Here is a 26,193-nt window from a genome sequence, read left to right as displayed (position 1 = left end):
AAAAATCTGTCTCTCAAAATATGACTCGTGAAACCGTCTCACACAAGTTTTTGGCATAATTCATAAAGACTCAACAAACTAGTCCCACCACATGATACAGTGTACAAAAATTCTTTGAGGTCCCTAAATTCCACAAATAATTAATGAAATTATATATTGAAAACAGCTCAGCCAACAGGCAAAGAGACACACCAGAAGGTATTTGCCCAGTTCCACTCACAATATGTGTCATGTACTAAAAGGCTCCATTTTTGAATTCATATATAACTTCAAATATTTGATAACTTTTTACTCTATAAGTAAAATAAAAAAACAAATATATTGAGTTTTGATAAACTCTGTGCACAAGTGAGCACCGATGAAGTGTCACTCACTTATTAAATGTGATGAAACATAAAAAAATTGTACATCTAATATCTGAGTCTCATCTCAACAGTGCTTAAGTAAAAATGTGCAGAAACAACTGAATTTTAATTGTCATATTTGTAACATATATAAATTTAATACATATAAAATGTTCTAAATATCAGTGGAGTAATTTATGCAAACGACAAAATCATGTAAAACAAGAAAGTGTAAAAGATATAAAGTTAACATACTTTTTCTTAAATACTTACAAGTTTTCAACCCAACCATGAATTCTATGCAGCTTTTGTATCATGTTCTTCACCGTGTTCATAGCTTTATTTATTTATTTATTTTAAGGGGAGGGGGTAGACCGCCTTTTTTGGTAGGATGCAATGGGGTTTTTTTTTTTTTTCATGTTTTTAATCATGAATTTTTTTTTAGTTTTTCGTAAAAAAATGGGCTGAACAAGGTTGCGTGCATCATAATACTAGAATATTGATGCGTGAGCATGGTTATGATAAAACGGACAGTTGAAATTCACGATGGATATAATACCACAACGGGTATCCATCAGTCACAAGGAATACATAAACAAATGATTGAATTAAAGATTTAAATGTTTTCTTCCCACAAAATGAATTATTCTATACAGTTTTCAGGAAATATTCTTGAAATTGTAAGTACGTGGAATTCTTATTTAATTGCCACTGCCTAAGAGAGCATAGATTCTCTTTCTATGCTGCAAAATTCAGCCACTCCAACCTCAACGGTTCAGGAAGATTATGGCATGAAATGCTTGTCAACTCATGGTCCACAAGTTCGGTGAATGTGACACTATTTCCCAACTTTTCTTTATAAAATAAAATTATTACAATGTTTTCGTTGCTGTCCTAAATGTTCTTCCAATGATATAATTATGAACAAAGTCTAATTTTTCAATTAGTTGTCTCTGTTTAATGAAGTGGTAAATTATAAGTTAATGATATCCTGTTGTACTGAATCCTCTTGCAGGGCCACGTAGGGTGACAGTAGCCCTTCAACCTGAACGGTTCAGGGAAATTATGGATTGAATGAATTACATAACTCTAATTTAATAGCTATATACTTTTGCTGGTTTTGATTCTCTCTTTGCAGATGAAAAGATTGGTTGCTTTGTGCCCTTTTCTTTACATTTCCTTTTCATGGATGCCCCTCTCTCTCTCTCTCTTTCTTTCTTTTGAGTTTCTAGCTAGGTAAGGTGCAGCTGTTTTATTCCATTTTCATCTAACCTTCTCGAGTATAAATATAGGAGTCTCTGTTGCTGTTCCTTAAAATTGTACATCAAGTTTGTAGTTCATTTTTACCACACGTTTGTGAAGGGAATTCTTGAGAGTTTCGAGGTTCATCTCTCGTCGGCAAGAATGAGCCATTCGAATTCATCAGTGGGCTCTGGTAAGCATCAAGATCCCATCTTTCTTGAATCTTTTTCTTGAATGTCTGTCATTTGACGTAAAATCATTCAAGGGTTGTGGCCAAATTCACCTTTAGATGACTGAAGTCACTGGCTCTTCATATTTTGAGAAGCATTTTTCGTGAGAAATTGCCATTTAGTTCTCTTTTGTCTTGGCTCAAGAACTTCGATAAATTTGGCTCTCTGTTTTACCATTAGCCAAAAGAGCTACAAATTTTCAAATGCACCACTGTTTCTCCAATTTTTGCCCGAATCTATAAAGCACTCCGGCTAAAAAATCTTAGAAGTACAGTAGCCCAAATGTCATGCTTTGATCGTCGTGCTGACTAAAGTAACCATACTGAATGACAATGGGAAACTTATGCTCGTACAAACCTATCCCACATCCAAAATTTACCAAGTAAATTTGTTGAACTCAATCGTAGAAAGCTGAATTCTTATACGATAATTCTCAGGAAGCAGAACAGCAAGAAAAACATTTGAATTTGGGAGGACATATGTGGTTAGGCCTAAAGGAAAACACCAAGCTACAATAATTTGGATGCATGGCCTTGGTGATAATGGTTCCAGGTAAAATCTCTCTTTCTCCATGCTTTCCCTAATCATCAAGGGCGTTACAGTAATTTCAACTTAATCAAATTTAGATACCAAAACTACCCTTTTTGATCATTTTCTTATCTGCTACGTATACCTAATGAAGAACCAGTGAACTCGATGCATTTCTAAAATATCTCGACTTTATAATATATTTTTTTTATCAAGGAAAATGGTAACTAGTATAATCAATTATGCAGGTAATAGAAAGTGAGGCCTATTTTGATCTATCATTATTCTAAGATGCTAAGAATAGACAACCTTAAATTAGCATGGGGTAATGTGTCCACATACTTCACAGCAGCAAAATCTTGCTGATATTTTGTTTTTCCTCCGAAAATTGGTTTTTACTTTATCATAAAGTGGAGAGAAAATTAATGGGATTTTTTTTCCATCACAAAAGGAAGATAAGAAAAGTTCATCGAAGCCAAATGTCAATGGCTACACTCATCCCATGAGGTAAGATTCCACCGGTAATGCAAGGATAAAACAAGCAAAAAGGGTTGATCTCTCCACTCAAATGAATTTTTATTTATTTATTTTGATTTCCAAGAAACAAGTGGCATCTCAAAACTTGAACTATATTTCAAATTTTCCTATTCTTTGAATTTATATAAGTTATGGCATATATGCTTCATTCTTTGTATGTTTCTATGGGACCACCACCACTTCGCTTTCAAAGTTTTACCTCAATATACAGGCAGAAGCAACAGTTTTTGTTGAGAATATTCACAAAATTTGGCAGTATGCAATGTTCATAATATTTTTTTTAACATGCTCATCTTTTTTCCAACCATAGCAAATTCAACTTTAATCTCCACTACTAGTTATATTTAGCTCTTTCTCATTCAACTTTAACTTGTCATGTGAAAAGTAATTTGTTATCTACTGTTATTACCTATTTCAGAAGATAAAAGGAAATGCTAAAACTATATGAAGATTTAAGATAGACGTATGCTCTTAAGCACCATGCATTAGAATAATATCAGTAATCTTGTTCTATATTTGTTTCCGCAGTTGGTCACAACAATTGGAGAATCTTCCTCTCCCGAATGTAAGACTCAGTTTCTTAAAAATATCATCTAAAATATTCTGTTATGCATGAATTTGTACTACATTTTGTTGCAACCAAATCGAGACCCTTTTCCAGAATTCAATGCACGGTTTAAACTATGTCATGCAGATAAAATGGATATGCCCTACTGCCCCGACTCGCCCTGTGGCTATACTTGGAGGATTTCCTTGTACTGCATGTAAGCAAAACTAAATAAATAATACGATATTCGAGTTCATGGATACATTTATTTTGAAAGTGACATTGATCAAGTTTATGCGTTATGATTAATTTGTCAGGGTTTGATGTGGGAGAGCTTTCTGAAGATGGTCCAGATGATTTTGAAGGTTTAGACGCTTCAACAGCACATATTGCTAACTTGTTGTCTACAGAGCCTGCTGACAGTAATATTCTCAAATTTTCAAATCCTTATTCTACATTATAGCACATAGGACTTGTTTTTTGATGGAGAAATAATTGATAATAGCAGCACAACTCAAATTTTATCAGTGACAAATTGCATGTACCAAATACCATTTCACTGGCTTGAGAGTAATTGTCACTCATACAGACTCCACCTTTATCATTTCGTTTTTGTGCTTTTGGCTTAAAGAATTAAGGCAAAATTGTCTTCATCCTCACTTCTATATCTTCATATGTTAGAATCCATTTCCTTGTTTGGAGAGGAGATCGTAGAATTGAATATGATTACCATAGTCTTCAAAACATGGAATTGGATATGCTTATTGTAATCCTGATTTACGATGTATTGCAGTTAAACTTGGTATTGGGGGCTTTAGTATGGGTGCTGCAACTGCTCTCTATTCTGCTACTTGTTTCGCACAAGGAAAATATGGAAATGGCAGCCCATACCCGGTTAACCTGAGGGCTGTTGTTGGTCTGAGCGGTTGGCTTCCCTGTGCTAGGTGGGTTTCCGCTTTGCTTCTCCTCAATCATATAAATTTTAAATCTCATATCAGATATATAAGCAAAGCACGTTCACCATTATCACATATCACACACTAAAGTTCAAAAAGCAGGCCACCTACTTGAATCTCTGTATCTTCTTGGCCTCGTTCGTGATCAAACCTTGGGTCTTCTGTTGTTGCAGGAGTGTGAGACATAAGATTGAGGGGTCCCATGAAGCCGAAAGACGTGCTTCATATCTGCCAATATTGCTCTCCCATGGACTTTGTATGTCTTGTTTTTCGTCAAAAGAATTTAAAATTTCACAACATTTGTTAGATCCCATGCCAAACATGGTCAATGTTTCCCAATATCTCGCACATTTTGCACACAATCTTATGTATGATCTTGTGTCCGTGTAAGCTTGTCCGGGACAGAACCTGTATGGCATAACAATCGAATCACACAGCTTTGTTGTGTATCAACAGACAATCTCAGAAATAAGCACATTAACCTCATTGGATTCTTGGACAGGTGATGAAGTGGTTCCTCACAAATATGGCGAGAGGTCCTATCATACATTAAGCCAAGCTGGATTTCGAAATCTAGTATATAAATCATATGACGGGTATTCGAGACTTTCTTCTTCTAGACTTATACTCACCTATCTTAGCAACAGTTAACTATATTTAGTTTGATTGCTGTTTAGGATCGGTCATTATACTGTGCCTAAGGAGATGGATGAGGTTAGCAGTTGGTTACACACAAGGTTGGGACTTTAGGATTCGAACTACGAACATGCTTTTCAGCACAAGAAAAGTTGGTGAGAGGCAATAACAAGGGACAAATTGGCTTGCAGAGTGATAGAAGTTGATATTAATCCATTACAGTTTTGACTCTTTAAATAAAGTTTTGAGTTGTCGCTCTTGTAAACTACTAACGTATGATTTGGATTGGGTATTTTGTTGGTGATAGTGTGTTGTTTCTGTAATCAATTTGGCATATTTTTATGGATGTATATGCATATTTTCTTTCCTTCCTTCCTTGTGTTGTGTGCATGAGTATTTTCACAACAATTGTCTCAAAATACAGTCAAGACATCATATACTTTCACTTAAAAATCATAGTTGAAATTTTGATATCAAAATTTAGAAATATGTATATTTCATCAAAATTTTGGAACTTGTAGACAACATTTTACACAGCATATAAAAGCATCACGCAATAAAAAAACCATATAATTTATATCTAGATCTTAAACTTGACTTTGATGTGGTCGACCATTATTCCTGCAATACTTCATATAGATCTGGTAATTGTCATGCCGTTCTCCCACTGATAACTTCATCCTGAGGATGAAATTGCTTGATCATTTTTGATATTGATGTTGGATTTGGCAACACATTTCTTCTTGATTACGTGGCTAGCTTTGTTGTCGATGTCCTCTGGATCTTTTAACACTTCTTGACAAATTAATGCAATACAACAGCAAGAGCCCACCAATTCTTAACATATAGCCAATCAATTTGTCCTAAATCTCAGGCATCAAGAAGTTAAAAAACCTCCCATCACTCTCAAAATCATCTACCCATTCACATTTCATCCAAGATAGGACATCCATCCTTGTCATCCTAAAAATTTGAGAGTTGTGCAAAGCAATGTCTCTCTGATGCTCCATCATCATCCAATTCAACTTGGACCTGCCACAGAAAGACGATTAGAATGGTGTTCAAACCTAGAATACTTCCTTAACTCGATATAGTTTCCACTGAATTTACATGTTCTAGATAACGTATTATTGTAGATTTTGTGAATCTCCATGCAGACTCATTGATAACCCTCCCTCCAGTGATCCATCCTCACCAAAGGGGGCAAAAAAGCTCAGTTTGCTGCTCTGGTGCAGCGAGTGAAGGTGCCATGATTGATGACTTGCAAAGTTGATCAAGGCAATTCAAGTGTCGATATCTTCGTGTCATGCATGAGTGTGACAGTCTTTCTCCTGAGAGGAACATAGTAATGAGACAACATCGTGAGGGGGCTCCATACATATGGGAAATCGAACTTCTTCCCATTCTCTTTAATCTCCAGCAGGAAGCAATATGCTTTTAGAATGGCTGTATCCCCACTTTCCATGCTGCACTTATCATCTCAACAATCTAAATTTAATTCGTGCTCTGTATGATATCAAGGTACTAAGCTGCAATATTCATGATTTTTGTAACACAAATGTTCGTAGTGTGATTTGTATTTTTCTTTCTCCTGCTTTTTAAAGCAAAATTTTTATTTACTATGAAATCTTCAACAAAGATTGATGCTATTATCAGTAAATATCGAATGAAGCACAAAGAAGCGGAGATAGGTTGAAACCTGGTAAAGAAAAATTCCATAAACATTTTTGCAATTGGATGGAAAATGTGTAAACATCATTGAAAAAAATCTAATGAAAAAATCAATTTGATAGGACGAAGGAGGTCACAAACACTCAATAGCAGAAATACTGATTTCTGAAATGTTTTTCTGTTCGTATTTTTACACAAGTCTTTGGAAAAAGCTGAGCGAACGCCTGCCCAAAAAATTCCACTGCAACACATTAGTACAATCAGTTAACTGGGATTCATCTGGCACCAAAGTTGAAATTTTAACTGAAGATAAAGAAGTACGAGTCATGGATGTTCAAATCATGATCTCTGCTTCTTTTCCCTTCAACAACGGAAATACTTACAGATCATCTTCCCAGAATATATCAGGTTTGTTTGATCAAATAAACAAAAAAACATTTGAATAAGTTTCCTCCCGATCGTCTAACTATTTTCTCTTCGCAGAAACTACCAAAGATCATATGGATTTCAGCGAGTTAGAAAAAGAGTTGTTTAGTAAAGTCCAAACCGTTGACTACCACACGACAATCTTGAAGTTAAAGGGATTGGAGCACATTCCAAAGAATTAGCTGAAAACTGTGCATATGGAGAAAGTAATGAGATTATGGTCGATTGGCAAGATAGAATGTGTGGCGTCTATGCTAATCCGGGTGCTGACGTCCATATTAGAATTGTTGATCCAGAAACATGCAAGTAACAAGAAGTCTGGATTAGTAGAATGATCCTGGGAAAACTAGTAAACAAGCGGCTGCGGCAACCAACTTAAGTCTTTCTTTATCTTTTGGGGGAAAAACACTTTTGTTTTCTGTAATAGATGATTGTGAAAAAGTTTTAATTCCTTGATAATAATTGCTTGAATATTTCGGATAATTAGAAAAATTAATTTCATGTTAACTTAAAAATCGATGATCCCCACGTGCTTTCAATTTGAACAAATCTTTTCATTAGTTTTTAAATATCCTAGATATGGATTATGTACCATTGTTACAAAGATAATTAACATAATTAAGTTTAAAAAATACGAGATAATAGATCATTTGTTATTAGGAAGAAAAAAGAATAAATAAATTTTCATATATTTAAATTCGAACAAATCTAACTGGACTTGCTGATAAGATTAATCAGAAAACAAGAAATTTAACATACCAAAATCCTATATATTTTCTTGAAAAAAAAAATCTGAAACCCATACCTCAGAATACGTACTAGTGTGAATATATGAACGTGACTACAAACTTCAGTATACGCAAAGATCCAGGTATGTACGAATTGCAAGCTTAATTTCTTTCTACAATTTATTCATTCTTTTTTATTCATAGAGTTCTATTAATTTTGAAGGTTATTATTTCTTCACTCACGGTTTGATAAATATGCATTTATAAACAATATTGTTTGTTTTCCCCAATGAGTCATCAACTATATATTGACATATATAGTTTATATTTTTTCTTTCTTGTTTCAGATATTTCACAAGAATAATTTGAGTTTTCATGGACCAACTTTTAAATCAAGACGGTCGACTTTTCCTGATGGGGTTGGCACTTTGTCCCAGGTGACGAAGAACTCCTCATCTACTTGAAAAAGAAGATCAATGGCGAGTCTGTTCCATATGAATTTATCCCTAGCATCAACGTTTACAAGAATGATTAACAGGAGTTCACGTGTACTACATGCATGCTTCTATTTGTTAATTTAGTTTTGCCTATATTAATTAAATTAGTCTATTAGACGAATATCAGATTAAACTCTATAATTAATTATGAAAGTGGGTCCAAATAAATTGGCACACACTATATAAGAATCGCATAATCTAAGTTAATTTGCTAGTTTAAATGTTGTTATTATTACTGTTTAAATTGTGTTTTTTTTTATTAATTCATATTAATTGACGTTTGGTTGTGTCAAAGTACGAAATTATTTGTGAGGTAAACTCTGAGAATTGATATGTGAACGAGGATGCATGAATTTTTTTAACTATTATTATTATTATTATTATTATTATTATTATTGTATATTGTATATTGTATATTGTTTAAATTATGTTTTTTGGATTAATTTATATTAATTGGTGATTGGTTGTATCCAAGTACGATATTATTTTGTGAGGTAAAATCTGAGCATAGATCTGTGAAAGAGGATCGATGAATTTTGCTTATCATTTTATCTATATACAAATATGTTTTTTGTTCCAAATTTTATATATTTTGAATCATGGGTTAGTAATTGTGTTGTAATATTAAGTATAATTAATTTCGATGAGCCCATCTAACTTTATGTATTTAATTATAATTGAAATATTGCATGCAGAGGCATAACCGAGTTTGGGCATGAACGGCTGGTACTTCTACATTCCAAAAGATATAAAGTATTTAAATAGAAACTGACCGAACCGTGTTAGATTTTTTTCTTTTTCAAAAAATCATGTTTATACAAATTTATAAATATGATAAAAAATATGCAGAAGAAGATCAAGCATTACCTCTGGCCATCGAATAATTTGTAAGTTTTCTGTTTTCCTCTTATTGAAGCCTTCTAAGCACTCAACACTCTCTGTAGATGGTGTATTTTTTTTCCTTATGAGGTGTGTGCTTAAGGACCTCAATCGCTAGTATTTATAGGTCTCTCATACTATCAATTAGAAAATATCAATAAAGTTGGACCTCGAATAAACATAGGGTTTATTCATTCAGAGATATATAATACATTGTAAACATGGAAGATAATACTCGCTTTTAGAAGACATATCACCACGATTCATGTGCTTCGTTTTCTCCTATGGCAAACGATATATGGGCCAAGTGGGAAAATGTAAGAAAAAATGAAACATATCATTTCAAAAGGAGAATTATTAAACGTGTCGACAATGGCGACGACCATTGTCTACATCTTTTGACAACATATGCGTACACAGCCTCAACTTTAGAAAATTGAGACACACATGCGCCTCTTCTTTTGACAATCAAGCTCTCGTAATCACTCATTGATAGTATGAGAGAGGTCTATAAATACCAGCGATTGAAGTCCCTAAGCACACACCTCATAAGAACAAAATACACTATATACAGAGTGTTGAGTGCTTAGAAAGCTTCAATCGAAGGAAAACAGAAAACTTACAAATTATTCGATGGTCGGAAGTAATGCTCGATCCGCTTCCGCATAATGTTTATCATGTTCATAGATTTGTATAAACATGATTTTTTGAGAAGAAAAAAAAATCTAACACGGTTCGGTCAGTTTCTATTTAAATATTTTCAATTTCTTGGAGTGTAAAAGTATCAATCGTTCATGCCCAAACTCGGATATACATCTGCATGCAATATATTTCAATTATAATTAAATACATAAAGTTGGATGGGCCCACCGAAATTAATTAAACATAATATTACAACACAATTACTAACCAATCATTCAAAATATATAAAATCTGGAACAAAAACATATTTGTATATAGATAAACCTCTTTCACAAATCGATGCTCAGATTTTACCACAACCAATCACCAATTAATATAAATTAATCCAAAAAAACACAATTTAAACAATATACAATAATAATAATAATAATAATAATAATAATAATAATAATAATAATAATAATAATAATAATAGTTAAACAAAATTAATGCATCCTCGTTCACATATCAATTCACATATTTTATCTCACAAATAATTTTGTACACGGACACAACCAAACATCAATTAAGATGAATTAATCCAAAAAAACACAATTTAAACAGTACATAATAATAACAACATTTAAACTAGCAAATTAACTTAGATTGTGCGATACTTATATAGTGTGTGCCTATTTATTTGGACCTACTTTCATAATTAATTATAGAGTTTAATCTGATATTCGCCCAATAGACTAATTTAATTAATATAGGTAAAACTAAATTAAACAAATAGAAGCATGCATGTAGTACCCGTCAACTTTTGTGGATCATTCTTGTAAACGTTGATGTTAGGGATGAATTCGTATGGAACAAACTCGCCATTGATCTTCTTTTTCAAGTAGATGAGGAGTTCTTCGTCACTAGGGACGAAGTGCAACCCCATGGGAAAGTCGACCGTCTTGATTTAAAAGTTGATCCATGATAACTCAAATTATTCTTCTAAAATATCTGAAAACAAGAAAGAAAAAACATAAACTATATATATCAATATATAGTTGACGACTTATTCGGAAAAACAAACAATATTGTTTATAAACGCATATTCATCAAACCGTGAGAGAAGAAATAATAATCTTCGAAGTTGATAGAACTCTATGAATCAAAAAAGAAGGAATAAATTGTATAAAAAAATTATGCTTGCAATACGTACATACCTGGATCTTTGTGTATTCTGAAGTTTGTATTTTCGTTCATATATTCACACAAATACGTATTTTGAGGTATGGGTTTCGAATTTTTTTCAAAAAAATATATAGGATTTTTGTATGTCCAATTTCTTGTTTTCTGATAAATCATATCAACAAGTCCAATAAGGTAGATTTGTTCGAATTTAAATATATGAGAATTTATTTATTCTTTTTTCCCCTAATAACAAGTGATCTATTATCTCGTTTTTTAAAATTAATTATGTTAATTATCTTTTATCTTTTACACACGCGTTCTTGTGACAATGGTACATAATCCATTTAGGATATGTAAAAACTAATAGAAAAAAGTCAATCCTTAAATTTATTGCAATCCTTCTTCATGTGTCTCGTCTTTTTACAGAAGAAACACTTGAATTTTTTCTTGATGTTAGGTTGTGGTGGAATTATTCATTTCTCTTGACTTTGGCTTGCTTCTTATACTTTCTTTGTGTAGTCATTAAAACATTATCACTCGTTTCCGTTAACAACCTTCATTCCTCTTGAACACACATGATCATTAATTCATTTATAGATCACTTATCTTTATGTGTGTTGTAAAAAATTTAGAAGAGTCCATATTGTTGTGGAAGAATGCATAAAATAAAGTGCACAACAAAAGTTTCAGACATTTCTACTTCAAGTGTCTTGAGTCGAGCCAATATGTCCCGTATTTTCATGATGTGCTCTCGCACACGTCTCACACTGGTGAGCCTTAATGAAGATAGTTCCATAATTAGGGTGCTGACAAGTTCCTTATATGAAGAATGAAATTGTTCATCAATAGTTTTCAGCAATTCTTTGACATTATTATGTTGACTGACATAACCACGCATACCGGTAGAAATTTTGGCCTTTATGAACATTACGCAGAGTCGATGAGATCGCTCTCATTTTTCATAAATATCAACATCATCTGGAATGCTGTTTTCAGTAATAGCAGATGGATCGTCTTTCCGTATAATATAATCAATATTCATCCATCCCAATTGAAAAAGAATTATTTCTTTCTTTTCATATTTTATAATTATCACCCTTCACTTCGGGAATGTTATATTTCATATCAGAAAAACTTACATGTTGCATAACTACATAAAAATATAATTTGCTTATCATTTTTTAAATTTTGTTGAGGTAATATCATGTTTTACCAATGTAAATCACGTTTTAAAAATCTAGTGACATAAAAGAGATAAAATTTTAATTCAATAAGATTTTTTTTGTAATTTTATGATAAAACTATCAATCTTAATTCATGTGGGTAAATTAAGAAAATTATAATTTTGATATTTTAACCTAATAAATTATATAAATATAACAAAAATCCCCGTGGGGTAAAATTTATTATGTTTATATAATTAATTACAATTGATGTCCATTATGTGATCCAAATCTACTTAATGCATAATTTTTTATAATTAAAGATGTTGTGGCTATTCCTACGATTCACTGGAGAAAATTTGCCTTTACTTAATGTTTTATATAATAATTATTTAGTAAAACAATCAACACTTTCCAATAGTACTCCAAGGAAAGATAGGTATGGCTAAAGCTCTTTAAATACCTAACTCCTAGACAGAGCAACGTTCCTCAGGGAGACCAGTGGTTAGTCAAGATAGTTTAAACCAATCTATGAAGAACCAATTTATGAAGAACTCCCTCAGATCATGTTTCCTTACGTCACCTTATAATTATTATTCGACTTAATTATACATATTTATGTGAATCTTTATAAACCAAAACTTTTCATTAAATAACTTTATATTCACATTTTTACTTGATATATTTATTTAAAATTATAAACAACTTTATATAATTTAATACGAACAAAATGTGAATCTTCAATTACCAAAATATATATAATTTGCATTTAAAAACTTCAAGAATAAATGCAAGCATAATATTAAATTTACATGTTCATATCAAATAAATATTCATAATATTTGACATAATATCTAACATACAAAAATAACTTCTAAACATTCATTAGAAAATTGCATTGAACTTCAAATTAATAAATTTTGATTTGGAATTACATTTAAGTTCAATGCAATTTTCCAATTATTTTCAAATTAAATTTTGGAAAAGGCAAAATTCCAAAATTGGATTTTCGGAATTATATTTATATATCCAAATTTTCGATATATTATTCGGATATGCAACATTAATCAATTATTAAATTCCATTTTATCAAACAATTTCAGAGCAAACTTGCACTCATCTACGATTTATAAATTGTACAAATGCATATAAAACCGATTATTTGCCTACCTTCATTGAATTTTATAATATAAAATTCATTATTATTATTATTATTATTATTATTATTATTATTATTATTTAATACAACACGGCCCATACGCCATTTGCTCCAATCAATTGGCCGACTAGCAATTTCTTATCTCTTATCAACTAGTCAATGCATATCTGAAAATCTCATTATTGTTGACCAACAGCATGCAATAAAGACCAATTATTTATTATCATTTTAAACACAGACTTGTAGCATCATCTTCAACCTCTCGTCTTTCAGAAAAACAAGTTACGACCCTCTTGACCTCATCCAGATTTTTCAAAAATTTTACTCATCTTGTATCAAAATTTGAGAATCAAATTTCCGAAGAGTTCATTATATATGAATTTCAGAAAAATGAAGAACATATATTTTCAAGACATAGGTATTATCACGACTCTGATACCAAATGTTAGATTTTTTTTCTTCTAAAAAAATCATGTTTATACAAATCTATGAAGTATTAACATGATAAACAATATGTAGAAGCGAATCGAGCATTACCTCCGGCCATCGAATAATTTATAAGTTTTCTGTTTTCCTTCGCCTTCTAATCACTCAACACTCTCTGTAAATGATGTATTTTGTTTTTATGAAATGTGTGCTTAGGACCTCAATCGCTGGTATTTATAGGCCTCTCATACCATCGGCCTACAACATGGATGATCTTTGGGAAGAACTTTCAATTGAGAAGAACCAATTTTCGGGTAGAGAGGAACAAATTTAGATGATCTTTTTGGGAAGAACTTTCAATTGAGAAGAACCAATTTTCGGGTAGAGAGGAACAAATTTAGATGATTTAGAGTAGTCCATTTGAGATATGGAATATGGTAATTTGTAATTGTATAAAACGATGGAGCTAGTCATTTCCCCTTATTATCAATTAACTGTGACTCTTTTTCCTCTTCGTAGGTTTTTCCCTTTGGGTTTTTCTACGAAGAGGTTTTAACGAGGGCCGTCGCAGGAACCTCATGACTTTCTGGGTTGTGGACTGCATGAGTTATCTACCTCTTCGCTGACTCTTGTTTTCTCTATTTCACTTATATGACATCTATTTTTAAAAAAGATACTGAAGGAGCTAGCTTGTAGTTTCTGTGAACCTCTTTTATTTGGCAAGAGTTATATGAGTTTGATGTGTACACTTGAGTCTGATGGCACGCTCCTTATGGGGACAAGATTTACAGAAGAAAAGTAGTAGAATAAGTTAAATATCGGATGCTTCTAAGCAGACATTTCTTCCTGAGGCCTTGTGGTTGTTATCCCATCAGTTTCTGGCTGCCTCTCACTGATCAATAATTCAGATAACAATTCACTATGGTTTCTATATGTAGACTCATCTCTCCTATCATCTTAAATAAACATAGGGGTTTCCGAATTCCATAAAATATCTCTACAGAGTACCCCTACTGATACCCAAGAACGTGGTGCAATTTAAGTAGTTGACACCCTCATTTTTCGCAGCAACAGAATAAGGTAAAAGCACATTTAACACAATCATGTCAACATGTATTTGAAACATAGGAAAAATGTCCTGACACTACAGAAGCTAATCCTAAACCATTTATCAACTTCACCAAAATTTAGCAGATTCTTCAAATACTTGACAAATATGATGCAATATACCACCACATCAAAAAACTGAAGAAAATAATGACACACAAGCATTGAATTCATTTCACGTACTTCTATTGTTGCTGCATGTTATGAACAAGAGAAGCAAAGATAATTATATATTAATTCCAGAAATTCCAGAAGGCATAAACAAGTATTAAAATATTTGGCAGCATATTCATTGGAAATGAATGACTAAGGAATTTTTTTAACCTTGATGTGTAACAGCTGTGAGTAATATGACATTATCTCTTTCTTTTCCATTTTTCTTGGCTGAACCGCATTCTTTATCCGTCGAGGACGTGTTTCAATCAACGAATTTGAATATTTGAACATTGACTTGTTCTGTTTATAGGGAAAAAGCTTCATAAGCTAAAACAATCCAGATTACAAATCACTAAAAAGTATTAAGAGCCAATTATGAAGTTAAACAACAATAAACAGCTGCATTACAGTCAATCACAAAGTGAATAAATCAATAAGCATAAAATATACAAATGTAATACAATACAGACAACATAACCGAAAACCCTGTTAAGATTGAGACTTGAACTTAACTCAACCTCAAAATTAACTAGCTCAAGAGGGAAGGATTGTCCAAGTCCATATATCCAACTCTCAGATGTTTTATCCAACCGATGTAGGACAATTAACACATAACCTCATGCCTAGGAATGGATATTTGGAGCGTGAAGTTTACAAATAACATAACTATGAGTAGAACGGGTGGCCTAACTATGGACAGTCCAACACATAACGGTGGAACTTGAGCTCTGATACCATGTTAAGATTGGAACTTGGACCTAACTCAACCCTTAAAACTTGCTCAAATGGGGAGGATTGCCCAAGACCATATATACATCTCCCAGAAATTTTATTCAACCGATGTGAGACAACTAACAAACACAAAACAACACCAGCATAAAAAAACATAGAACTTACCTGTCATGTTCAAAATTTTTCGTAGTCATGTTTCAATGTGTGTGATAAAGTTTGTGGTTAAAAGATAACTTGGATTTAAATTGAAAAAATGAGAACTTTATATCATATAGCTTGTGGTTACATACTCCATTATCGATTTGAACTTTAATAAAATGTCACAAATAAACTAATCGTCTAGGCAAAATAACACCTCGGCTCATCTGCCAAATCCATCTCCTCCACCCGACTTTTCTCAAACCTTACATTACTCGCAATACATAATTTGGGGGGAAAACAACTAAATGAGCAAAACCCAAAGATTGATGTCGATTTTGGTAACCGAACCAGAGAAATATTTTCCTACCCTAAACAATCAACAACACACAACATAAAACAAACAAAGTAAATGCGGTTTGTATAAAAAAATGTAGTTGTTTGCAAACCTTTTGGATGGGAAAATTGAAGTTGTTCGTCCCATTGATGAGATTACTATCTACGTCTTTAATGAATTCCTTCGTCGAGCAAAAATCGATCCCTTATTCTACCACAGTTCGAAGCTATTGAAGGGTTTAATTTATTTGTTTTTCGAATAAGAGTCAGTAGGGAAAGGGTAAAATTATATATAAAATTAATAATTGAAATATGCTATTTTTATCATAATAAAACATATTATTCATAAAAAATTAAAAATAAAAATAATTATGTACAATACTTAATATAAAAAAACATTAAACAAATATTATAAATCATATATAAAGCCTAATAAAAAAAATTCAACACTATTTCTTATAATTACATTAAACAAATATTATGAACCAAAATTGTTTTATCAAAATTATAATGAAATCTCACATTATTTCTTATAATTAGATTGTGATTCTTATTTAAATATAAATCAAATGAATTATAAAAAATATTATACAAATATGTGCATCGATACACTAGTATATAAAATATTAACAAACATAATATACGATAAAATAAAATTTCTCACAAGTAATTATTATTATAACAAAGACAAAATAGCAAATATTAATATCGATTATTGCTTCACTCGTCGGCTTTCTTCTCCCCACCCATGCCAAAAGTATTTTTGAAGGCATCCGCCGTCTTCTGTAAGACGTTGCCACTCTTCTCCTTGCCGGATTCAGCTGTTTCCTTGCCGGATTCCGCCGCTCCTGACGCGTGATCTCTGGTGGCATGGGCTGCCCCGCAGGTCTTATCCTTGGCGGCGTCTTTGGTCTCAGAAGTCTTGTCCCTTGTGCCTTGGCCTGCGCCGGTCACCTTCCCCTTGGCGGTTTCTGTAGTTTCACAAGCCTTGTCCTTGGTGGCTTGGCCTGCGCCGGTCACCTTGTCCTTGTCGGCTTGAGCGGTTTCAGAAGTCTTGTCTCTGGCGGAGGTGAAGAAGTTTCCGGTGTTCTCTTTGGCTCCTTCGGTGTGATCCTTCACAGCGTCGACTCCATGTCCAATCTTCTCCTGTAATGGTAAAGACAATTAATCACCACTCAAAACTAATCTTACCACATTCAACTGAACCTAAAAATTCATCGTCTCCACAAACCAGAATAATGAAATGATCAATAACGAGAGAGTACCTGAGCATGGCCCTTGGTCTCACCGGCTTTGTAGCTGATCTGATCGTTGGATGCCATTTTCAATCGCGAGTTTTCTTCTGCAAACAAATAAAAGTGTCCAGATTGCTAATGATACGAAACGTGCTTTTCGAGTAATGAATTCACAAGTTGCAAGATGCTTGATTGAGCTATCACAGAGTGGCAAATGGTTGTATATATAGAGATCGGGGGAGGGAAGGAAGATGCCAAGTGTGTGATTTCCAAGACGCGTGGAAAGGCTACGTACCCATGCAACATTAACCTACTGAAAATTAAATTTTTTTAAAGTTTATTTTATGAATTTTCATATTTTCATAGATTGATTATGCTTGTGTGAAGGTCTACAGGGCCACGTATGTAGATTACTTATTAGGTCAAGTGTTTATTAAAATTAGTAAGTATTAATTATATTATTGAAAATTTTTTAAATTATTTTTTAGTACATATTAAAAATATTTATATTGAAATTTTAATTAATATAATAATAATAATAACAATTAACAAACAATCAATGTATCATAATTTACGAAAATTCTTTTTTAAAAAGTTTGAAAATATAATATTATATAAAAATATATTTTTTTTATTTAATATGAATGAGAATAATTATAGCTAAATATGTAAAAGTAACACAAAACTCAAAACTATAATTGAAATTAAATAAAATGATATAACAAATGTTGACGCTTAAATGTACTTGTTTGCTTTGAATTTTGTGGGCGTTTCAGATACAAAATCATGCCAAAGTTTTGAATATCTCACTTGTACGATCAAGCATTGCGAAAATCCTGATTTCGGTTGTTAGTTTTAAATCTTTGATAAGCCACAAAGATAACATTTGAACAAGGAATCTAATGAAATTTGCATAAGAAATCTATGAACAATATCTAATTTAATTATGCATATGAATCAGAATGAGTTTTTACATCTAAAAAGATTGAGGAATATGCTAAAAGTTGAAGGAAACAAAAAAAATATAATGGAAACATGTGGCATAATTAGGCTAATTAAAATTCATTAAATTTGCAGAGAGTTTTATTTGCTATAATTTTGAGTTGATAGTTGATGAAATTTTCGAGAGCTTTACGATGATTTCAATCTTTTTTGTTTATTCTTTCAGGCGGTTCCTCCCACTTTGCCATACACATTGTGTAGGATCGAGCTCTTGCTACTTTACAAAAACTATAGCTGGTGGTAATGGTATCACTCAAATATTTTAAATTGTACGGCAGTACAAGCATCACGGTTCAATCGCTCTACTAAGCAAGGACAATTATTGCACCCAACAATCTTCCTCCAAATAATTGTACTCCTTGTAATCAATGAGAATCGAACCCTTCACCTTGTCTCTGATATCAATAGTAGGACCGAGCTCCTGCCGCTTTACCAAAAACTATAGTCGGTGGTAATTGTGTAACTCAAATCTTTTATATCGCACAACAACTCAAGCACCACGGTTCGATTGTTCTACCAAATAGGAACAATTATTGCACCCAGTACATTGTTTATGCACAAACTCTACGTTTTACATTAAAACTTTATATGTAATATAAAAATTTGGAAATGTACTAAAAGGGCTATTAAAAAACAATAAAATTAAAATGGGTGTGTACACATACTTTAATCAAAAGTTAGGACAATATGACACATTAAATGATGAAACTGCTAGAAAGAAAGATTATTTTGTTGAAATATTATTTAAAAAATGTGTTAAATATTTGTGTTGAAAATGTGAATGTTGAATGTTGAAAATTAGGTAAAATTAGGTGTTGAATATTGAAAATTAGTGTGTGATGATGTAGGTAATGATGTATTTTATTTTTGGATTATTTGTAAAAATTTTCTATAAATAGATCTCTCATTTGTGAAGAAAATCACAATTGAGTTGAGAGAAAAATATTATAAAGTGTGTAGTGTGATAATTTTGAGAGTTTGAGATTTTTACTTTTTTACCGTAAATTTTTACTTTTTCACAACATATTTAAATATAATTACAAGTAGCTTTGAAAATATTGATTAATGAAATAAAATAATAAATGATATAAAGTGATCGAGAGAAGAAGGCAGTAATCTAGAAAGTTGCCTTCCCATTATTAGGAGGACAGCTCATTCTATAGTCCTCCAAAATTAATTTTGTTTCGATACACGGATACATGGATGTAAATAAACTAAATCGTTTATGAGCTATTTGAAGCTCGATTTGATAAAAATCATTTAATGAAGCTCTTTAAGATAAACGAACTAAGCTCAAGTTTTACAATATTCGGCTCGTTAGCTTATGAACATGTTCGTTGATAAGTTCATGAGTCTTCTCTTAGATGAAAAAATAATGGTTTGATATTTGATGTATTGATTTTGCACATTACTTATTATATGTTGAAAAATCTATTAAATTTATATATTATAATAAATTTACAAATTTTAATAAAAATGTTATATTTTTATCTAAATATATAATTTACTTTTTAATGATTTTAATGAAGATTTAAATGTATAATTTATATTTATTAAGTTCGTTTAGGTTCGACAAAAACCTGAATAAGCTCGTGAGTCATGAATATATTCGTTAAATAAAGCTCGACCTCGGCTCGATTATAAACGATTCAAGCTCAAACATTCAAGAGTTTGGCTCGACTCGATTATATCCCTATACGGACAACTGGCTTTGTATGTTGTTGTTGGGAATTACGGTCCCCTAGTTCCGACAATAAATAATTATTTTTCATCTAATCATAATACAACAAAAACGATTTCATAATTTTATAATGAAATTATAATCGAGCATATGAATATAAAACAACGATAAATTTAAACAAAATTATTTTAAAAAAAAAACTAACCAATGGTAGTTTTTAACCTTTTGTGAATCCAAGTAACGTAAGAACCACAAATTTTTAATACGATCATTTCTATAGATGGTAGCGTGTAGAAACTCAAAAACCTTTATTAAAAGTTAGAAGATTTCATAAATCCTATTTTTAGATATTAAATAATATCTAAAATTTATTCATAATATATTAAAGATTTTATTAACACCTTTTGAGTATTACCATAATTATAAAAATTTATAATTATTTTATAATTATCATTTATATATAATTAATATCTCACAATTAATTATATTTATCCTCAAACCCTTGAAGTTATGCAAACAATTTTCTATCTTCACGTATAATTTCTAAATTGTGTTCATAATGCATCATTAATATGAAAGACGTACCAGGAACCATGTACTCGTAATTAGAAGCTTCAATAAATTAGATAAATTAATTAAACTCTTTAATTAATTTATTTAACTTATTGATTCCATAATTACTTCACTAAAAATATGGAATTGCATTCTTCTTCAATATATATAGAATATCTTACTCTACAAAAAGAATAATTATAATCATTACATATGGATTAATCTTCCGTAGACAACTCGTAATTGAGACTAGAAATTTTTTATTTATTTTTTCAATTACTTATTATCCTCCTTTATCATTAATTTACTACTGAGTTGTTCAATTTATATTTCAATTATAAATTAGTTTGACTCGACACTCAATTTCAGAATTAACAAATGAGATAATCGTCTTTCTACTTCTCTCAGAAAAGAATGAAGTCCATGTCCGTGAATTTATTTTCCCAACTATTCATTTTAAGTGTAAAATCTAAAATGTGAGTGTTGAGAACGCGCAATTGCAAACTTTAAATAAGCAAATCAAGAATCACATTGAAATGAAAAGGAGTTTATAATCACATCAAGATTAAGATTTGTCCATATATGATTATATTTATGTTTAATTCGAAATTCATAGTAACAACGAAATTTATATGAAATGTCTAATTAAATCGGTCCAAACCCAACAAAATCTCATTATATTTAAATGTCATCATTTAGATGTCTCCACGTCAACCGTCTGGATAGGATGGTCACGGTCGTATTAGTGCTGATTTAATTAAAGATCTCATATTTTAATTAATTTCATCACATATTTAATTTAAATTTATNACGAAATTTATATGAAATGTCTAATTAAATCGGTCCAAACCCAACATAATCTCATTATATTTAAATGTCATCATTTAGATGTCTCCACATCAACCGTCCGTCCGGATAGGATGGTCACGGCCGTATTAGCGATGAATTAATTAAAAATTTCATATTTTAATTAATTTCATCACGGGGTTGTTTTTTGTGGAATATGTCGGCAATTATTGAGAACAAATCGAGACTGAATACGCAATGTGTCATTTATTGTGACAGTAATACGTGAATACGTGGATTGTTTCGAAATTACCTGAAATATAATGTCAAATCAACTTCTTTTTTTTATTTTATTATTATTATTATTATCTTTTTTAAGTAACTCGTTTGGATTTGCAATTTATCCAATTTTTTTGGGCATACTAACAACTGGAAAATGATTTGTAAGATTAACTTCGTACATATGATGTCATTGGAAAAACACTATCATCATAATATTAATATCTATAGATCAAATACCGATACAGATCTCACCCTCGGATGATAGAACTATAATGAAATATACTATCAACCAACCTTTATCGAATTTGAAAACTCTCGGTGTAACATAGGTGTCGTTTTACCACCAATGGTCGAAAGTAGATGCACTAGTCGCTCATCGTCATTATACCGGGATTTCTTTGATCATCTTCATAAATAAACATAGGCAATACACGGTATACCCATAAAGATCACTCTTTAGTTCTATATCCCTTGGCTCACTTCACAATAGAAAACACATGATATACACAAATATAAACCTGAAAACCTGCTTTCAGGGGAAGACAAAAAGTACAAAAGTCAGCATGATTTTGGTGTAAAACAAGGAACATCAGAAAAGGGAGATGCCAATTCAAGCAAAAAAGGGCAAGCGTAGTACATAGTCATAATTAAGTTCAGTATAGAGCTAAGATCCTTTTCTGCTACGACTTCCAGTGTTGTTTTTAACAAGGGTTGAGTCCACAGGGTACAGGTCTTTGTGTGCAGATGAGGCAATACCATGAGATGGAGAACGAGGCAGGGTCGAATTTGATTTGTTTCCTGCTAAAAGCTCGGACTCCAAAATCTTGGCCTCTTCACCCAGCAGCTTCAACTGCTTGATCAAAAAAAGTTGTTGAAAATTATATCTCGTGAAAACTTAAAAAAATTTCATTTATAAAGAAATTTATCTGATCATCTCATACTAAATCTGCCTTATGACACACTATATACAGCAGACTGTTACCTGAATTTCGTTCTCTCTCAAGCGATCTTGGAGAGCACTCATGGCGGGACTCAAGCTGCAGATTTTGTGAAACAAAACAATTATTAGCAAGAAAACAAGCTATCAAGATAAGGGAAAAGAAGGACTTTTTGGTCTCGTACCAATATTCAATCATTTTGCAAATGGAAGCTTGATATGTCGAAGTGTGATGAATGAAAGAAAGAGGGTGAACTTTACCATCCCTACAGAGATGCATTGAAATTATATGGTCAATAAACGGGGCAATACAAAATGCTGAGGTAAGAGAGGAAACAGTAATACATCAATATCACCTCCTGTTTTGCATCAATGATTGGTTATACGCACTTCTTTCCTCTTCATATAGCACTCGTTGAAGGTTTGTAAATGATGACAGAGGGGAGTCAAGAACAAGAAGGGATGAAGAAGGCAAAACCAGAAGAGGGATTTCCTTTCTGACAAATTCTGCACCACTGCCCGAAACATAAAGATCAACAACAGTTCAACAAAATATAGATTCAGGCCATTAGATAAAATTCACTGAACTATCGTAATAAAATAACATTATATTTCAGATGCAGTTTAAAATGAAAATATAATGACTTCAGACATACTCACATTACCTCATCTCCAAATTTGACAGATGCATCGCTTCTTGCATACCTTCTGACATATCCATCGGATCTAAATCATGGATTGCATCATTTACACTGCTGACATGAGAATTATTTCCCATTCTGGAATAATTCGATAAGAGTCCCCCCTAGCCAATCAAAATGAATCAGCAGTCAACTGGAGTCAATTGATTCTAAGAGTATCAGTTGAATAGCCCCTAAACCTAATATATAAATTTTGAACATACAAACACATGTAGAACTCATAAAAGTAGAAGACAAGAAAAAAAAGCCAAGATCCGTGATGATGTAGCCTTACCTTAAAGGTTGTAGCAGTTGCTCTTGAATCACCAGTGTCCTGTTCTAAATTTTCTCCTTTGGCAGAGCCAAATACAACCGTTGTTGTGTCTGAGGAACTTAAAGATGATTCAACATCTATGACCGAACTTTTAAGCACATGGGAGACTGAAACAGGTCTCAACACGTGATTATGTTTCCCATCTAAAGACTGAAAAGCAGTGACTTGAATCCTTCCAACCTATAGTAATTATTTGAATTAAACATCGGAAAGAAAATTTAGCAGAGTTACTTTCTCTTGGACTATCTGATTCACCCTAACCTTCTGGGCATCTTCACTGAAACAAGAAAATATCAACCCAACAAATCCAGAATCCAATAGTTGATACATAGCCTGGGTCCGAACATCTGCAAAGTTGAGATTCATTAACCTTAATAAACAATGCTCGGAAACAAATGACAAAATAAATTGTTTCCGCCATGACCAAAACTTGAAAATCATACTATTTGCCAGCATAAATTAACAATTTGTCAACGTACAGGCAATAGCAAACCCATGCGAAGATGATTACATAATCCCTATTGCTTTCTGGATATAATCATACCCCATTCATTCGATGAAAAATCATCAGATGAAAAACCAAAACACTACAACAGAAGCATTTATAATTTTGTGCCAAATTAAAACTCACCAACATGAGAAGGAAGTACTGTGATATGAGGATGGGAATGATACCAACCAATCACTCTGGTTGTAGTTCCAGTCGCTATTGTCATTCTGTGCTATGGAGTTAATTTACAAATTCATTTTATAAGCACAAAAGAAATATACAAGCCGATAGGCACCAAAAGAGCCACAACCACGAAATTGCCTACAAGTGGCACAGTAAAGGCCATAAGAGGCTGTTTATTTAGATGAAATCAACTTCATGCCATCAGTAACCCTAACTAAATAAAAACCAGCTAGGAAAAACAAAAGTACAGATTTTTCTCTAAATATAAAATAGAAGCGGGCCAATGTTTACTTACATGCCATTTGAAATATATAATTTCTTAAAAAATTATACACGCAACTGTCATTTGAGAAAACAGCTGCCTTAATTACTAGTTTTTCCCTCTAGAATTTCTCTGGGAACATAGAAAAGTCCATTGCTTGTTGCAGCGTAAGATTCAACGACTAAAGGAAAACACAGAGTTCTTTTGTAATCATCACTCATTCAGATTCATGAGATCAATGATATTAAAAATAGAGAAAAGGATATCTCAGCTTGAGCTGATGCAGCAGTCAGCTGCTCCGGATTAGTTTCTACTCTGTCTTTCTGCCGATCAGAACGTGGTTGTGGCAGAGCTCCCCATATGAATGCAGTTACATTACCATTCCTTGAATGCTGAACAGAAACAAGTAACTGAATTTCTACGTTGCTTGCAAAAAAAGACAACTAAGATTGCATTTAGACTTTAACCAAGTAAATTTAGCAGAGCACAGGTTGACACCATAAGTCAGCGGCTGCAGTTACAACCGCTACAAACATCCAGTGACAGACAGATATAGAAGATTAAAAGGAGTAGAAATTTTCCTTTTCTAGTAACAATTTCAGAGCATTAAGGGGGGACAAATTGACAGTATTTCAACCCAAAATATACTGTCATAACCCATGTTCTGAAACAAATTTTGCATCAATAGGTATACTAAATGCAGAGCTAAAAAGCATATAAAGCTAACTCCTGATTGCCTTTAAATTCTGTGCCATGAGAACATATACAACAACATATCACAAAAATCTCTATTCTTTCTGAGCTCAATCCCAAACTCACTCAATGACTCTACTACAATTAAAAAAAATACTGAAAGAAAAAGCTGTGAAACAAGAATTAGGGAACCCAGCAGTAAAACACCAAAAAAATACAATCTTTCCCCATACCATCAATTTCGTATAAGCTAAAAGCTAAAAACCCACAAAAAAAGGCGAAAAATAATTTTTTTTTTAAAAAAAACCTTGATGTCACCAAGAAGAAGGCCCATGATCTCCTCAGTCTCAGTTGACAATGCATGAGTCAGACATGTCAACCACACTTCCTCCGACATCTTCACCCTCGTTAGAGACATCCTTCTCTCCCTCTCTATATGAATTTTTCTGAAAAATTATCTCATAAAAAAGAAACTAGGGTTTTCTTCCTCGGATACCAGAAATGCTGCAAAGAAAATGGCTTCACGATCTGATTCTACTTCCAGCAAGAGATGCGAAACAAGGAATCGGGATTGAATTCGAGTTGGGACAACTGCACCAGGTAAAGTACAGAGGAAGGATGAAGGGTTGAAAATTTAATTCCACTACTGTGTTGTAAGCATTTTTCCCCTTTTCTTTTTATTTTTTTAAAACCTTCGCACCACCATACCACTATATAATTATATTATTAGTAGATTAAATGTTATTTATTTTAAAAAATAAAAAGATAACAAATAACAAAAAGATGAAGAAATCGAGATATCAATACATATAACATAATATAACGAGGGTTT

The 26,193-nt window shown here is 32.2% G+C and overlaps 3 protein-coding genes and 1 long non-coding RNA gene across 7 annotated transcripts; 1 reads left to right on the top strand and 3 right to left on the bottom strand.

Annotated features, from left to right (window-relative positions):
* Positions 1 to 1,007: 1,007 nt before the first annotated feature.
* LOC140975766 (uncharacterized) lies at positions 1,008 to 5,387 on the top strand. The gene is made up of 10 exons (XM_073439665.1): positions 1,008 to 1,170; positions 1,637 to 1,779; positions 2,254 to 2,368; positions 3,410 to 3,446; positions 3,576 to 3,645; positions 3,746 to 3,850; positions 4,222 to 4,372; positions 4,558 to 4,640; positions 4,887 to 4,980; positions 5,062 to 5,387. Exons 1-10 carry the CDS (start codon positions 1,085 to 1,087, stop codon positions 5,132 to 5,134), a joined length of 957 nt encoding a protein of 318 aa, XP_073295766.1. The 5' UTR covers positions 1,008 to 1,084; the 3' UTR covers positions 5,135 to 5,387.
* Positions 5,388 to 5,778: 391 nt separating this feature from the next.
* Positions 5,779 to 16,488, bottom strand: LOC140975764 (uncharacterized). Its single transcript, XR_012175031.1, has 2 exons — positions 16,358 to 16,488; positions 5,779 to 6,434 (listed from the first exon to the last, which is right to left on the bottom strand). It is a non-coding gene; the product is annotated as an uncharacterized lncRNA (long non-coding RNA).
* Positions 16,489 to 16,830: 342 nt separating this feature from the next.
* Positions 16,831 to 17,688, bottom strand: LOC140974826 (uncharacterized). The gene is made up of 2 exons (XM_073438318.1): positions 17,510 to 17,688; positions 16,831 to 17,390 (listed from the first exon to the last, which is right to left on the bottom strand). The coding sequence occupies exons 1-2, from the start codon at positions 17,564 to 17,566 to the stop codon at positions 16,965 to 16,967; spliced, it is 483 nt and encodes a 160-aa protein (XP_073294419.1). The 5' UTR covers positions 17,567 to 17,688; the 3' UTR covers positions 16,831 to 16,964.
* Positions 17,689 to 22,285: 4,597 nt separating this feature from the next.
* Positions 22,286 to 26,017, bottom strand: LOC140975763 (uncharacterized). 4 transcript variants are annotated; one of them, XM_073439661.1, is made up of 10 exons: positions 25,669 to 26,017; positions 24,935 to 25,060; positions 24,365 to 24,452; positions 23,965 to 24,080; positions 23,695 to 23,883; positions 23,385 to 23,524; positions 23,076 to 23,234; positions 22,905 to 22,985; positions 22,765 to 22,819; positions 22,286 to 22,632 (listed from the first exon to the last, which is right to left on the bottom strand). In XM_073439661.1, the coding sequence occupies exons 1-10, from the start codon at positions 25,777 to 25,779 to the stop codon at positions 22,447 to 22,449; spliced, it is 1,251 nt and encodes a 416-aa protein (XP_073295762.1). In that variant the 5' UTR covers positions 25,780 to 26,017; the 3' UTR covers positions 22,286 to 22,446. The 4 variants fall into 4 exon arrangements, with proteins under 4 accessions (XP_073295762.1, XP_073295761.1, XP_073295763.1 ...); XM_073439660.1 differs by having other exon boundaries at positions 23,695 to 23,913; positions 23,995 to 24,080; XM_073439662.1 differs by having other exon boundaries at positions 23,995 to 24,080.
* Positions 26,018 to 26,193: the final 176 nt, after the last annotated feature.

Source organism: Primulina huaijiensis, chromosome 4 (assembly GCF_012295235.1).
Source record: "Primulina huaijiensis isolate GDHJ02 chromosome 4, ASM1229523v2, whole genome shotgun sequence".
NCBI lineage: Eukaryota > Viridiplantae > Streptophyta > Magnoliopsida > Lamiales > Gesneriaceae > Primulina > Primulina huaijiensis.
The sequence above is the reverse complement of the archived record's forward strand: the minus strand, read 5'-3'. Positions and strand labels throughout refer to the sequence as shown.